Source organism: Dendropsophus ebraccatus, chromosome 7, assembly GCF_027789765.1.
Source record: "Dendropsophus ebraccatus isolate aDenEbr1 chromosome 7, aDenEbr1.pat, whole genome shotgun sequence".
Classification (NCBI taxonomy): domain Eukaryota; kingdom Metazoa; phylum Chordata; class Amphibia; order Anura; family Hylidae; genus Dendropsophus; species Dendropsophus ebraccatus.
Window position 1 is genome coordinate 98,091,724 of NC_091460.1, and position 15,748 is coordinate 98,107,471.

General features: G+C 43.9%; 1 protein-coding gene across 3 annotated transcripts in view; it reads right to left on the minus strand.

Moving 5' to 3' along the window:
- Window positions 1–15,130, minus strand: part of LOC138797587 (beta-1,4-galactosyltransferase 1-like) — a 260,610-nt gene extending 245,480 nt beyond the window's left edge. For all 3 annotated transcript variants that reach the window (XM_069977940.1, XM_069977941.1, XM_069977937.1), the window contains exon 1: window positions 14,948–15,130. In XM_069977940.1, the coding sequence (XP_069834041.1) occupies window positions 14,948–15,074 (127 nt within the window). In that variant the 5' untranslated portion in view covers window positions 15,075–15,130. The remainder of the gene's footprint in view (window positions 1–14,947) is intronic.
- Window positions 15,131–15,748: the final 618 nt, after the last annotated feature.

A 15,748-nucleotide genomic window follows, 5' to 3' on the forward strand; every position in this document is an offset into this window, starting at 1 on the left:
CATGCGTTCAGATTGTGATCCGAATGCTGTGAAAGCCATGACCTGTTCTCCATCAGCTGTACGATGTTGCACATCGGCAACATTGTGTGGCTATTGGCGGAAAATTGAGGGTGTGATTTCCACAGCTTTCAGACTGCAATCTGAGTGCATATATGGAATCTCACCACAAGGCTATTCACACATTCTGTAGAGCACCCATAATTGCCGACCCGCAATTATGGGCAGCCCTATGAACCCCTTTATTTTAAATGGCCTTGCTCATAGGTTTTATTTGTTACAGGGCCGTGAACCTGGTATGGATCCACATTTTCAGCACAGATCATATTCTGACTTGTCCTTTCTAGTGAAGGTTTAACGCTGCATAGTGTTGAGTGAAGTTGCTTGAGAGGAAACTGTACGGAGTTGCATGTGCTCTGGTCTACGTCTAGAATGCACAACTTAGACTGGGGACCTGGCAGGGGCCAGGGCCTGACTGGACCGATGTAGAGAGCGCTCTGGCTTGTGTCCTTCCTCTACAGAGTCTAGTGACAAAAGACACTACACTTCCTCTACCCATGTGACTTCCTTCCTACAGCCCCTGTAAGGTGTGCTGTGAGTGGGTAAGGAGTGCATAAGTGAGAAGTAAAGAGAGAGAGGATAGGGATAGGTTAGAAGAGGAAAGAACTCTCATTGGCGTACAGATCTATGTGACACATAAACAAACAATAACCCCTTAAATACTACAGCTGTGCAATAACTGAATACACATACTTGCAATAGCGACATCTTGTGGCGAAACTCTGGTACTACTACATCACCACTTACATTCAAAAAGTACAGTAAAAGTACAATACTTTTACGAAGGGTGTAACCAATAGAAACACCCGTGGTGGGTCACCACAACAGGAATATTGGGCCAGATGTGTCTCCACCAGAAGTCTGTCTGAAAAAGTGGTGCATTTCTCACATTTATTATGCATTTTTGACACTTTCCCACCACTTTTAGACACGTTTCTGCCAGGTACAAAAGGGGCGTGGCTTAAGTGACAAAAATGCACCCCCCCCCAAAAAAAAATGCCCTTAAAAGGAGTTATCCAGCGCTACTAAAATATAGCTGTCAGGAACGTGCCTTTGCACTCCCCAGTTCGGGTTGTGCAGCGCAGAAGGCACTGAACCTGGTGTGAACAGGGCTCTGTTTTTCTGTTCAGCCACACCCGCCTTGCCTCTTAGCCTCTGGTAAGGATAGGGTTACTCTGTTCTCTGCTAGCTGATTCCTGCAGCTGAGCAGTCTTGTGTGTTCCCTGACAGGCAGGCGCCTCTGCCAGTTAGGGTCTTTGTCGATCTGAGTGCTGGACCAATGGGGATAAGCTCCCGGTCCTCATAAGTAGTCAGCATGGCCAGCAGTAGTTGCTGGCTATTAGTTTAACCACTAGGCTAAGCGTTCCTGTTTGTTCCTCTGTACTTTTATATGACCTCTGCTTGTATCCTCTATCCTGTTTGCCACCTGCCCTGACCTTTGGCTTGTTCACCTGACTTGTCTGCTAACCTTGTCCTTCTGCTGCCCGCCGTTACTGACCCGGATTGTTGACCGTGGATTTATTGTGTTTGTTTGTCTGTCGCGGTTCTGTGTTTCACCCTATTGAGTAAAGGGACTGCCACAGTGGTTGTCCATAGTCGCCTAGGACTGTCTTGAGGCAAGTAGGCAGGAACAGTGGATGAGGTCAGCTTAGAGCTCACTGTCCGTGTCTTGTCTGACTGCTTCTTGCCATACCCGACGCTGACAATAGCTGCTTTCTTCCAGAGATAGTACCACTTATGTATATAGTTCATGTGAGGTTTGCCATTAAGCTCCATTCCCTTCAATTGAACTAAGTTGCAAAACCACCCAGACTGGAGAGAAGAGTGGTGCTGTCTCTGGAAGAAAGTGGCCATGTTTTTGTAGTGCTGGAAACCCCTTTTAAGCAAAGTAATAGCTGGTGTAAACTAATGGTAGACAGTCTTTAACCCCTTGCCTCTGCAGCATGTTTTGGCCTTAATGCCCACGGCCAATTTCTCAAATCTGACTTGTTTCTCTTTATGTAGTTATAACTCTGCAATGCTTTTAACTATCGCGGTAATTCTGAGATTGTTTTTCGTAACATATTCCTCTTTATGTTTGTGGTATATTTTGGTTAATATACTCAGTAGATTTTTTGTAAAAATGACAACATTTGGGCAAAAATTGGGCCGCCTACAGGTGTTCAGAGCGGGGCCGCGTGGCAGCCGCACTCTAAACCGCCGCGGTCCCGGGTGCCGCATGTAGCCCGGAACCGCGGCTATTAGCGGGCACGGTCCGATCGCTGTGCTCGCTAATTAAGTAATCAGATGCAGCTGTCAAAGTCCACACATCCTTTACCGGCCGGGGTCAGCGCTGTAACGGCGTATTTTTGATCACATCAAATCCTGAAAAATTGTAATAAAAAGCAATCGAAAAGTCGAATATGCGCAATCAAGGTACTGATAGAAAGAACACATCATGGCGCAAAAAATTACACCTCACACAGCCCCATAGACCAAAAGGATAAAAGCGCTATAAGTCTGGTAATGAAGCGATTTTAAGGAACATATATTTGTTAACAATGGTTTGAATTTTTTACAAGCCATCAAATAAAATAAAAGTTATACATGTTACAAATCGTTGTTATCGTAACGACTTGAGGAACATATATAACAAGTCAGTTTTACCCCAGGGCAAACGGTGTAAAGATGAAAACCCCCATAATAAAAGAAATGCATTTTTTTTTTTCAATTTCACCACACATTGAATTTTTTTCTGGTTTCGCAGTGAACTTTATGAAAAAATTAATTCAGCCTGTCGTTGCAAAGTACAATTGGTGGCGCAAAAAATAAGGGATCATGTGGGTTTCTAGGTGAAAAAAATGCAACTGCTATGGCCTTTTAAGCATAATGAGGAAAAAACGATAAAATTAAAATTGGCCTGGTCCTCTTAAGGGTTAATGCAACATCTACAACATGTCTACTTTATGGTAACGTCATTTGGTAAACGTCCTTTTACTTGTTAGGATGTTAGAGGACTTCGAACTTTTGCAGCGATTTTTCAAATTTTCATGAAAATTTCTATTCTGATTTTATTAGGGACCAGTTCAGTTCAGTTTATCAACCCTTTATGTGTTTCACAGAAATTTAAGCAAGTTGGAGGGGAAATTTAAAATGGCCATTTTTGAGCAGATATTCTATTTTAATTAATTTTTTCCTCTAACACAGCAAATACTAACTAAGCAATACCACTCACTATTTATTCCCCTTATTCCAATGTTTCTAGAAATCCCCTATATGTGGCCGCAGTGCGTCACCTGACTCAACCACAATCCACAGACATGACAGAGACCTGGTGAATTTTGGGGCCTTTTTTTATTTCAGTTTTTTTAGCCATTATACCATGTCACAGAGGCCATGCGGTCCAAAATATTTGTGTAAGACAAGTTGATGTTTCCATCGGTACCATTTTAAGGGACATGTGGCACCCTAATAATTTTTTATAAAAAATTTTATGAGGTGGTATGAATAAAAAACACAATTTAGCAGCTGTTTTCACCATTTTTATGTACGCCATTTACTATACGTTTCATAAGACATGTTATCGTTATTCGTCAGGTCGGTACGGTTACAGTGATATCCATTTTATATAGCTTTTGTTATAGTTTATGGCATTTATACTATAAAAACTGTTTGTGTCTTGCATATTGTAAGAGCAGAATTTTTATTAAGTATTAAGGATTTTTATTTTCAAAGTCGACAAATCCGATCGTAACCAAAAATAGATAGCACATCTGTCACCACTGTGGTGACAGATGTCCTATCTATTTTTGGTTACGATCGGATTTGTCGTTTTTAAGAAATTTATGTTTAAAGACCCCTAATTTCCCATAGGAAATAATGGCCCTTTGGAAATATTGGGCCATTAATAACATGACAGCTGCATCTAACTGTCTTAAATACAGCCCACCCCAGGTGTCTAGTGGCGGGATTCTACCACCCCCCTGTGCGATGCGTTCGCGGAGGGGAGATCCCTTGGTCTTACCGGGCTGGGCCTCAGCGTCGGAATGACGCTGATGCCGGCTCGTCATTCTATTGCAATGGTCTGTAGCAGACCATAGCAATAGAGCACCGATCTGATAGATCGGTGCTGTGTTATACAGCTACACTGATCTCTATGATCTTCTAATTACTGTATAAGGGTAGCTTCACACGTACCGACACGCCCGGCTCCCGCTCTGTATACATTACCTGTCCTCGCTGCACGGGGTCCCGGCGTACTGCTCTCCCGCCCGGCCAATCAGTGTGTTGCCCTGCCGCAGCCACTGATTGGCAGGGTGGGAGAGCAGTACGCCGGGACCCCGTGCAGCAAGGACAGGTAATGTATACAGAGCGGGAGTCGAGCGGCAGCTGAAGGGGTTAAGCGGCCGGCAGAATTACATACAGGCAGCGGACTGCGAGTCAGTACGTGTAAAGCTACCCTGAGTGTAAAAAAAAGTGTCTTTATTAATAAAAATAAAAAAAAACTCCCCTAATAAAAGTCTGAATCACCCCCCTTTTCCCATTTTATAAATAAAAATGAATAAATAATGTTTGGTATTGCCGCGTGCGTAATCGCGCGAACTATTAATTTATCACATTCCTGATCTCACGTAAGCGCAAAGACCCGCCAAAGTGCAAAAATTGCGCCTTTTTGTTCCAGAAAAAATTCCAGAAACATTGTAATGAAAAACAATCAAAAAGTCGCATTTACGCAATCAAGGTACCAATAGAAAGAACACATCATGGCGCAAAAAATTATATCTCAATCATCCCCATAGACCAAAGGATAAAAGTGTTATAAGCATGGTAATAGAGCAATTTTAAGGAACTTTTTTTTTCTGGAAAAGGTCTTATTTTTTTTTAAAGTCATCAAATAATATAAAAGTTATGCAAGTTGCATATCGTTTTAATCAAACCGACTTCAGGAACATATATAACATGTCAGTTTGTCCATAGGACAAACAGCGTAAAAACGAGAGAAAAAAAATGCGCTTTTTTTTTTATTTCACCACAGATATAATTTTTTTCTGGTTTTGCAGCATATTTTATGGAAAAATTAAGTCTGCCATTGCAAAGTACAATTAAAGGAGAAGTCCGGCCAAAATTAATTTTTGATATGTTGTTACTTATGAAAAGTTATACAAATTTCTAATGTACATTAATTATGGGAAATGCACATATAGAGCTATTTCCCTTAATTTAGTAGATCAGGAAGTGTTAGAAATATCTCTGAAGTGACGTCACGACCCAGGGTGTAATTCCTATGGAGTGTCCAGCAGGGGGCGCTCTCTATATAGAAGTCTATGGGACTTTATTGTTTCTATGGGTTTCTATGTAATGTAATGTAGTGTACAGTGCTTTATTGAATGAATACATCTATGGAATACTTTGGGGAGCAAGTGTCCTTGCTCCCCAAAGTATTGCATAAATGTATTCATTCAATACATTCAATACACAGTAAGCCCGCTGATCCGCCGCATTTCCGCCGAATTTCCGCCGCATTCCCGCCGATCCGCCACACGCTGATCCGGACCATATACATTGAACTACGGCTCCCATCATCTGCTTCTAGTATGAACAGGTGATGGGAGCTGTAGCTGGGTAATGGATATGACATGCCGCCGGGCGCAGGGGGGAGCCGCTCAGTACACAGGAGCGCTCCCCCCTCCTCCTCCTCCTTCCGTGATAACTTCCGCCTATACCAATGCTGACTCCCTGCCTGGCCGCCGCTCTCCGCTCTCCCCCCATACATACCGGCTCCCGATGCATCCTGGTGTCCGCGCTGATGCCGGGAGCCGGTATATGTGAGCGGAAAGCGGCGGCCAGGCAGGGACTCAGCATTGGTATAGGCGGAAGTTATCACGGAAGGAGGAGGAGGAGGGGGGAGCGCTCCTGTGTACTGAGCGGCTCCCCCCTGCGCCCGGCGGCATGTCATATCCATTACCCAACTACAGCTCCCATCACCTGTTCATACTAGAAGCAGATGATGGGAGCTGTAGTTCAATGTATATGGTCCGGATCGGCGGGAATGCGGCGGATCAGCGTGTGGCGGATCGGCGGGAATGCGGCGGAAATTCGGCGGATCGGCGGGCTTACTGTGTATTGAATGTATTGAATGAATACATTTATGCAATACTTTGGGGAGCAAGGACACTTGCTCCCCAAAGTATTCCATAGATGTATTCATTCAATAAAGCACTGTACACTACATTACATTACATTACATAGAAACCCATAGAAACAATAAAGTCCCATAGACTTCTATATAGAGAGCGCCCCCTGCTGGACACTCCATAGGAATTACACCCTGGGTCGTGACGTCACTTCTTCAGAGATATTTCTAACACTTCCTGATCTACTAAATTAAGGGAAATAGCAGTATATGTGCATTTCCCATAATTAATGTACATTAGAAATTTGTATAACTTTTCATAAGTAACAACATATCAAAAATTAATTTTGGCCGGACTTCTCCTTTAATGATGCAAAACAGAAGGGCCCATGTGGGTTTCTAGGTGAAAAAATGCAAGTCCTATGGCCTTTTAAACACAAGGAGGAAAAAACAAAAACGCAAAAACGAAAATTGGCTCCGTCCTTAAAAGGTTAAAGGGAAAATACCCAAGTCTCTCTTAAAGGGATGGTACCCAAGTCACTGTTAAAGGGACGGTACCCAAGCCTCTCTTAACCCTTTGAGGACCAAGCCCAAAATGACCCAGTGGACCACGCAAATTTTCATTTTTGTGTTTTCGTATTTTCCTCCTCCCCTTCTAAGAGCTCTAGCACTTTCAGTATTCTATCTACAGGGCCATGTAAGGGCTTGTTTTTTTACAGGAGTAGTTGTACTTTGTAATGGCGTTTTTCGTTTTACCATAATATGTATGATGGAACCCCAAAAGATTATTATTATCTTGTCTAGGGGTCAAAGGGACGGTACCCAAGTTGCTCTTAAAGGGACGGTACCCAAGTCGCTCTTAAAGGGAGGGTATCAAGGGTTAAAGTTTCTCTTAAAGGGAAGTCACTGTTATTTCCCTGGAAATGCAAATTCATTTATTTGTGTATTTATTTATGTACTTGTGTGGTGTGTTTTAACTTTTGCAGGTACCTCTATATTACGTTACAGCCCATGATCAGTGCTGTAATGTATTATAGAATGTATAACAGAATGGTAACCCCCGGAGCCACACGAACACGTTTATTTACGTATATTTACGTTTGTCAGTGATGTCAGGGATGCTCCTTTAGGCAGGATTCTTCTCACCGTCAAGAGGTCGGCTGAATCGTGCATGCGCCGAAAGAACCCCGTCTCCAACAGGACATCTTACCCAGTGTCGGTCTGGCGTATCTGGGGCCCACCAGAGGAAATGATCCTAGGGGCCCACCAATTAGGAATCAGTGAGAAACAACATGTCAGTCAGTGTTAGTGAAGCTTCTAAAGCTGGGCGCCCACCAGAGAGAATCCTCTGTCAGGGCCCTATCCCACGGGTCGAGCAGGGCCTGATCAACCATGTAAACGGCCCACGGCCCCATGATCGTTGAGCGAGGGCTGCAGGGACATTGTTACCGATGTCCTTGCAGCCCTTGCAGCATCCATTACCTGTCAGGTCTTCTCCTCCGCTCTGTCTTCCTCCCCGGGTCCTGCATGCTCTGGCTTCAGAATGGCTGTCAGCTGACGGAGTACTCAGCCAATCACAGGCCGGGACCGCCGCGGCCTGTGATTGGCTGAGTACTCCGTCAGCTGACAGCCATTCTGAAGCTAGAGCGGGCGGGACCCGGGGAGGAAGACAGAGCGGAGGAGAAGCCCTGCAGGTAATGTATGCTGCGCTTCTCAAATTGTCGGTCGCACACTGCTATTCCACCGTAGTGATGCGCATGGGGGAACGATGATTTTAGGTCTGGCCCTAAATGAATGATCAGCCAATGACACGATCATCGGCTGATCGTTCTCTCTATTCCACCGAGCGATAATCGGCCGAATGGGGCCGATTCGGCCGATTATCATTCCTGTGGAATAGGGCCCTAACTCTGGTGGGCCAGTCTGACACTGATCTTCCCAGCACATGCGCGGTAAATAGAGGCCACTATGCATATATGAATATGCATAGTGGCCGGGGCAGGCTGGGCAGGTTGGGCGGGATGGGAGGGTGCTCAAGGTTAACAGGCAATGCCCCAAATTGCATAGGGACAATTATGGAATAACTGCACAATGTGAAGGGGAAGAAAAGAACTATATACAATGATCCAGTTAGAAGGTAAACAGCTTGTGGGGCATATCAGCAGGTTAATTGGGCAGAACCTGCTGATAGTGCTGCTTTAACATGGTTGTACATAAAAACTTTTTAAAAGAAATGTTCATGGTAATACAACAATGCATATGATACTCTGGACAAGTAAAATAAACATAACAGATAGCACTGTATAGAGCAGGGTTTCTCAACCTGCGGTACGCGTACCTCAGGGGGTACGTGCCGCAGGTTGAGGCGGTACGCCGGAGGGGGGAGAAAAATAAACTTTTGATTTTGGTGCCAGGACACTGCTATGTCCCGGCACCTGTCCCCGCCGCTGCTCTTACCTTTCTTCCCCCAGCAGCAGCTCAGCAGCATGCGGCTAGGGGAAGGAGAGTCAGAGCTGTTTCCCCCGGAAGCCGCGCCAACAGGGGGCTTCCGCAGCTACACACCCCAAGCTCCCCCAATGCCAACAAGCCTCCCCCTGGAACCCGCGCCTCCCCCCAGCCCCCCCAAGGAACCTAGCAAACCCCCAGAGCCGGCACCTCCCGCCTTCCCCCAGCTCCACCCAGGAACCCAGCGGACCCCCGGCAGCCCGCTCGACCCCCAGTTCCCCAGCACTGGTAGCTACAGGGCTTATAGATGCCCCCCCAGTTATCCCCCTTATAGATGCCCCCTGGTTATCCCCCTTATAGATGCCCCCCCCCGCTATCCCTCTTATAGATGCCCCCTGCTTATCCCCCTAATAGATGCCCCCTGGTTATCCGACTTATAGATGCCCCCTGGTTATCCCCCTTATAGATGCCCCCTGGTTATCCCCCTAATAGATGGTCCCCCCTGTATCCCCCTTATAGATGCCCCCTGGTTATTCCCCTTATAGATGCCCCCTGGTTATCCCCCTTATAGATGCCCCCCCCCCCCCCCCGTTATCCCTCTTATAGATGTCCCCTAGTCTGTGCAACGCAGATAAAAATATAAAAAAAACAACTTACCTGACAACTCGCTCCCCCGTCATGGCTCTTCTCTCCTGCAGGCTGGAACTGGCCCCCGGCTCTTTCCCGTCCCAGCCCCGGCAGCACACGCACAAGTGAACTCTGTGTGCTCCAGGGCTGTTACTTCCGACACAGGAGGCGTGTGTTAGTGGCGCTCCCTGTGCCGGAAGTACTTCTCCGATGCAGACAGAGTTCACGGGGCTGGGATGGGAAAGAGCCGGGGGCCAGTTCCAGCCTCCCTCTTGTGACCGCAAGCAAAAAACTGCTTGCGGTCACAAGAGGGAGTGGGAGGGGGCAGTGTGGTGGTAAGGGGGTAGCGGATTGGTCGCAGCGGCGACCGCGGTCGATACGCCACTGGGGGCAGGGCAGGGGGCATTATTGCTATATGAGGGCACAGCAGGGACATTCTTAGTATATTAGGGCACATCACAGGATTTTACATACATGGAGTAACCCACTTTTACACCTGGCAGCTACAGGGCTCCCCTCTGGGGGGCAGGGGACATTACTATGAGGGCAGGGGCGTAGCTAGGATTCATTGGGCCCCATAGCAAAAAACTTTACGGGCCTCCCCCTTCCCTACGCACAACACTTTATATATAATATATATATATATATATATATATATGCTTGATGATGTGTCCAAAAACTAAAATCTCAGGTACCAGAGGCAGAAGCAGAGACAACAACTGCTTGCTCTGTCAGTCAACTGTATTTAATTATAAGAGCCCATTAAGAGCCCTTTTGCTTAAATACCTAGGTGCAGGAGCAGACAACTTTCTGCTTAACCCCCCATGTACTGCAGTGTGTAAGTGACCCAATGTTTACTTACATGCTGAAACACAAAAAAAAGAGTTAAAAAGAAAGACAAAGAGATCTCTGCTTCACTGCTCATGCACTAATAATCCCTGACCTTTGGCACATTTTTCTACTTGATTGCAGCAGCTGGAGAACAGAGGTTAGGGGTTAGCAGAGGAGTGAAGCAATGATCTCCTTGACCTCTGCATATTAACTATTTTATATGTTGCAGCATGTAAGTGAACACTGGGTCACTTACACACTGCAGTACATAAGGGGTTAAGCAGAAGGACACAGGAGACTCTTATCTTTTTTGTGCATCTGGGGCTCCCCCCCCTACTGCATGGGCCCCATAGCAACTGCCTACCCTGCCTTTATGGTAGCTACGCCACTGGGCAGGGGGCAATAATATGGGGGCAGGGGACATTACTATGGGGGCAGAGCAGGGGACATTACTATGAGGCAAGGGACATTACTATGGGGCAGAACAGGGGGCATTACTATGGGGGCAGGGGACATTACTATGGGGGCAGAGCAGGGGGCATTACTATGGGGCAGGGGACATTACTATGGGGGCAGAGCAGGGGACATTACTATGGGACAGGGCAGAGGACATTACTCTGGGGACAGAGCAGGGGGCATTACTATGGTGACAAAGCAGGGGACATTACTATTGAGGCAGGGCAGGGGACATTACTATGAGGACAGAGCAGGGGATATTACTATGGGGGCAGGGCAGGGGGCATTATTACTATATGAGGGCACAGCAGGGATATTCTTAGTATATTAGGGCACATCACAGGATCTTACATACAGGAAGACACCGAGCAGTAGAATTACTACAGTATGGGAGTCTATAGGAGGGAATAAGGGGAGAAAGTTGCTAAAAAAGGTTCGGAGCCTGAGATGTTTGGCAGGTTCTGAAGAGATGAATTGTAACTGCAAGAAATCTTCCTGGTGGCCGGGGCCAGATGGAGAGGAAAAGGAATGTAACGCCTCAGAATTAGATCAAAGAAGACGTCACCTGTGAGTCATTTCGTAGAAGTTTATTTGCCCCGAAGTGAATAGTAATAATGCTCCTGCTGTGCCCCCATATAAGGTATCTGCCTATATGGGGAGGTATCTGACTACATGAGGAGGTATCTGGCTACATGGGGGAGGTATCTGACTGCATGGGGGAGGTATCTGACTACATGGGGGAGGTATCTGACTACATGGGGCAGATATCTGACTACATGGGGGAAGGTGTCTGACTACATGAGGAGGTATCTGAGTACCTAGTTAAAAACACAGTGGCTACAATCTCACAGTGGAATGAAAATCCACTGCAAAAATGCAGAGTCATAGGCCATAACAGTACACAGTGTTGCAGTGGATTTTGCTGTGAAATGTATGTGTGAATCTACCGTAGCTTCAAACACACCGTTTCGCAGCAAATAACTGAACACGGCATCATATCTGCACCATTAAATCTGCTGCGGATCCTTTATGTGTGCTACCCGGGCACAAGGGCCTCTCCGGTGGGCCCCTTGAAACCTCCTTTCTCTCTTTTTTGACTTGATGTGAAAGACTTGATTATGGACTTCCGTGAGATTGAATAATTTACGTAGTTTAAGATGGAAATAAAACATTTTGATTTGGGATTATTGTATATAATTTGTTCTGTAACCTATTATTGGGACACCACATTATGTTGATGCATTTTGCCCTGTGGGACCAGAGTGGAGAGAGCACTCTAATATTTAGAACCACATTTGAAATCCTGATCAGAATTTAGATTAGCCTTAGTACTGTAACATATACACATGACAATGGACGGATATACACCTCTGCTTAAGATTATTAGCATTATTATGCATTATTATGCTCTTGCTTAAAAGCACTAGCGTAATAAGAACATGTACGTATACTCTTACGCGTCTCTTACATACATTATGTTTATTACATGCATGGTGGTATGTGTTTCTTAGGGTTCTATATGACCTGACTAAATACAGACATATCTACCTCTTCCCGATGCGATTAATTTGTGCGGTATGTAATACGCATATCTTTCCCCGTTTTTTGCGCATGTGCATTATTTTATATTATAGGTATACTGATAATTATATTTTCCTCTGTGCATAATTAAGAATGCATAATGAGAGAAAGTACATGCCTTGGATGATGTGATTAGATTTTCATCTATCCTTAGTGTAGGCGTACTATACCAGGGATATGCCGAAAACATAATGCTTTATTTTTAGTTTTGTAATGAAAGAAAAGTGTTCCGTAGATATAGTGGTGGACTGCATGAGCTCACATCAACAATGTACTGGTATAAGTGATGCGAAGGATAGACTAGAATATAAAGTGAAATGTACATATCTACAGTTATGGGATGTGACTTTCAGCGCATGCGTATTATGTTATAGATTCTTATACTTTAGATGACTTTCGGCGCATGCATATTCTGTTATAGATACGCCGATAATACTAATTTATTATATTCTTACTTTGATCACGACCATTGTACTATTGTATTAATACTGATATATGAATTTATGTGGATAATCCAGGTTTTTAAGATGCAAGATGGATTGCATGCGATCAGGCGACACATCCCATGACATGTTACATCAGCATATGGGCAATAGAAGGGAAACGGATTTTGTAGGTATGTTGGTGGACCGGTACTATCTCATGTGCCAGATATATTAATTATAGTTTGGAAAATATAGTTAAATACACATATCCGCAGCTATGGAATTTGTCGCCCTGCGCATGCGTATTACACTACAGGTACGCCGATAATGCTATATTCTAGATTTTTTGTATCCTCGGGTATTACTTTGAGATGATTGTTGTATTATTGCACTGACATCGCTGTATTGATGGATGTACGCAGATGGTTTATACTTTGTGAGATACAAGAGGATCTGCAGGCGATCACGGCGATATAAGACACGCTGATGCGATCATAAGACATATCTCACTGGCGCATGCGCAATGCAGGACGGGATACGCTATCGGCGCCATTTTATGTTATGGTTCCGTGCTCACTCCACACAAAAAGGTCCCATGGGTAATTATGCAATTTTGTTGATCATGTGTAATGTATAATGTAATTTACTTTCGGTATAAAAAGACATCATCTCACTCTAAGCTTTACCCCTGACAAAGTCACTTTATGTGACGACACGCGTTGGGTCTGCACCAGGGCATCTGCTCCCATGAAATTGAATCAGTGTTATACATATGGTTTGGTCTCCTTTTTGTACTAAAGGTTTATATTGTGTGTTCACATTGATGCAGTGAATTTCTTTTGCACATTTGCACTGCAGCACTTTCTTTTTGTACTGAATAATTATTTATTTATTTATATACCTTTTTGGTGATTTATTTTTTTGAGCCATGCTCGCTGTTTATCCTTTATCATAACCAATCATGTGGAGCACTACTGATATGTTTTGATTCCCTGGTGAAGTAGGGAAGGATATTGTCCCCCTACTTAGTTCTTTATATACCTTTGTGGTTTTTTAATTGATTTTATTGCTGTCTGTTTTGGTGTCTTATTGTTTGTTCCAATAAAATTTGTATATTGTTCGTATCTAGTGGTGTGTGCTTTACTATATAATGTCCAGCTTTTTTTCTCTTTTTTGGTACAAACAGTGGATTTTGCTGTGAAATGTACATGTGAATCTACCATAGCTTCACACACACCGTTTTGCAGTAAATAACTGAACACAGCATCATATCTGCACCATTAAATCTGCTGCGGATCCTTTATATGTGAATGCACCCTAAGGCAATGTTTATAACCGATCGCATCCTTGGGGGTACTTAGCTTGAGCATCTTGTCGCATGGGGGTACTTGGCTTAAAAAGGTTGAGAAACACTGGTATAGAGCACAATAAAGATACATTTGGCATCAGTTGAACAGATGTGTAATTTTCTGTATTGACAAAAGACAAGAAACTTCCGTACTATATTGACCATTTTGTCCGACAGCCCCCTCCATATAACAGTACCACTTGGTAGAAAAAGAGCTTTTAACCTTCTAGTGGGCGTACTCTTGAGGCTTCCTTGACCACCAACAGCTGGGGGTAAAAACATTCCGTAAAATCTGAAACAAAACTTTTCTGAGATGGGTCATTTAAATGGAGGTCAGCCGGCCCACCTTCACTTCTTATGTAACTTTCAGCACCCCTAAAGATCCCTTCAGGTCCAATACTATTCAAAGCAACTAACAAATATGTTCTTTTTCTTATCAGGATAAAACAACAAAAATTCCAACAAAAAAAGTACTGTACAAATACTAGATGCATTTTACATGTAATAATACTGCAGTATAAAACCATTAAAAAAAATTTCTCAAGCAATCACTACTATAAAAGTAATAGTTTCAAGGCTATGTTCACACTGCGTAAAACAACGGCCGTTGTTTTCACCGGCCGGAATTTCGCGGTCAAAACAACGGCTGTAGAATTACGAGAATACGGTCTTGAAACAACAGCCGTTGTTTAATATTGCCTCCTAGCATGTTTTTAATTGGGCTGAAACATGTCATTTAATTGAAATACTGCGACTAGCCCAATAAACCACTCAGTAAATTTTTTACATTAAAATCAAGTTTAATTTGGCCGAAATAAATTATACGTGTGCCGCCGCATTGAAATCCACGGCCGTAGTTGTAACATTACCGGCCGCAAATAAATGACATGTTCATTTCTCGCGGGTCCGTACGAACTACGGCCATAGTCTTATACCCTGTGTGCATTGTACGACCGTAGTTCGTACGAATTGCTATATCATATCATCCTCAAAACAACGGCCTTAGAAGATAGCCTTAAAAACATTCAGTATATAAAATACGAGTTCTTTATAATAGTAACTTACTGTGTATTGAATACGCTTTAATGTCCATATCTTCAAAGTATTTGTCCAAAAAAAAGAATTTTAGGCTGAAGATAAAAATAACAGTTACACACAAGAATATCACGAAAGATTTCCGATAACCCATCATTTTGTGTAGACTCGGCTATAGATTTCCATAACATGCGATAACATAGTATGCTTTCACTGTCAGTGTACGTGTGGATTTTATAACCGTAAACACACCCAGCTCAACACTTCCTCCAATATTAAATCAGAAACATTAACCACTTACGTTACAGGTTACTCACCTAAACATTTATTTTTGTTCATAAAACATGTTAAAAGGAAGATTGGCTTATCTAAACTAGCTGTGGATTACAAATACTATTAGAAATTAAAAAGCTAACGCTATCTGCCAAAATATCTTTTTAGATTTGTAAGCGCAGTTTACAGTTAAAGGTCCACTCACAGCTCCTGAGAGGGGGCACTCGGCCACCTGGTGCTGAGTGATGGCGGCACAGGGGGCCCTTTCTAGCTTGGGGCCCACCAGAAAACCCTGGTGGGCCAGTCCAAGCCTGTACTGGTGCCCTTAACATGCTCTCCTCTCCCTCGTGTCAAGTTTTACTCGCCCCGAGGAGTGCTGATTATATGGAACAGATTTTTGTGAGGAACCAGCGCCACCTACAGACAATGCAACATTATCGAGAAGATATTAAGTGTAATATGTTCACATAGATTATATATTTATATATATATATTTGAAAATAAATATTTATTGCTGGAGTATCCTTTTAACATAAACTGCAACAGATACCTGCCCAT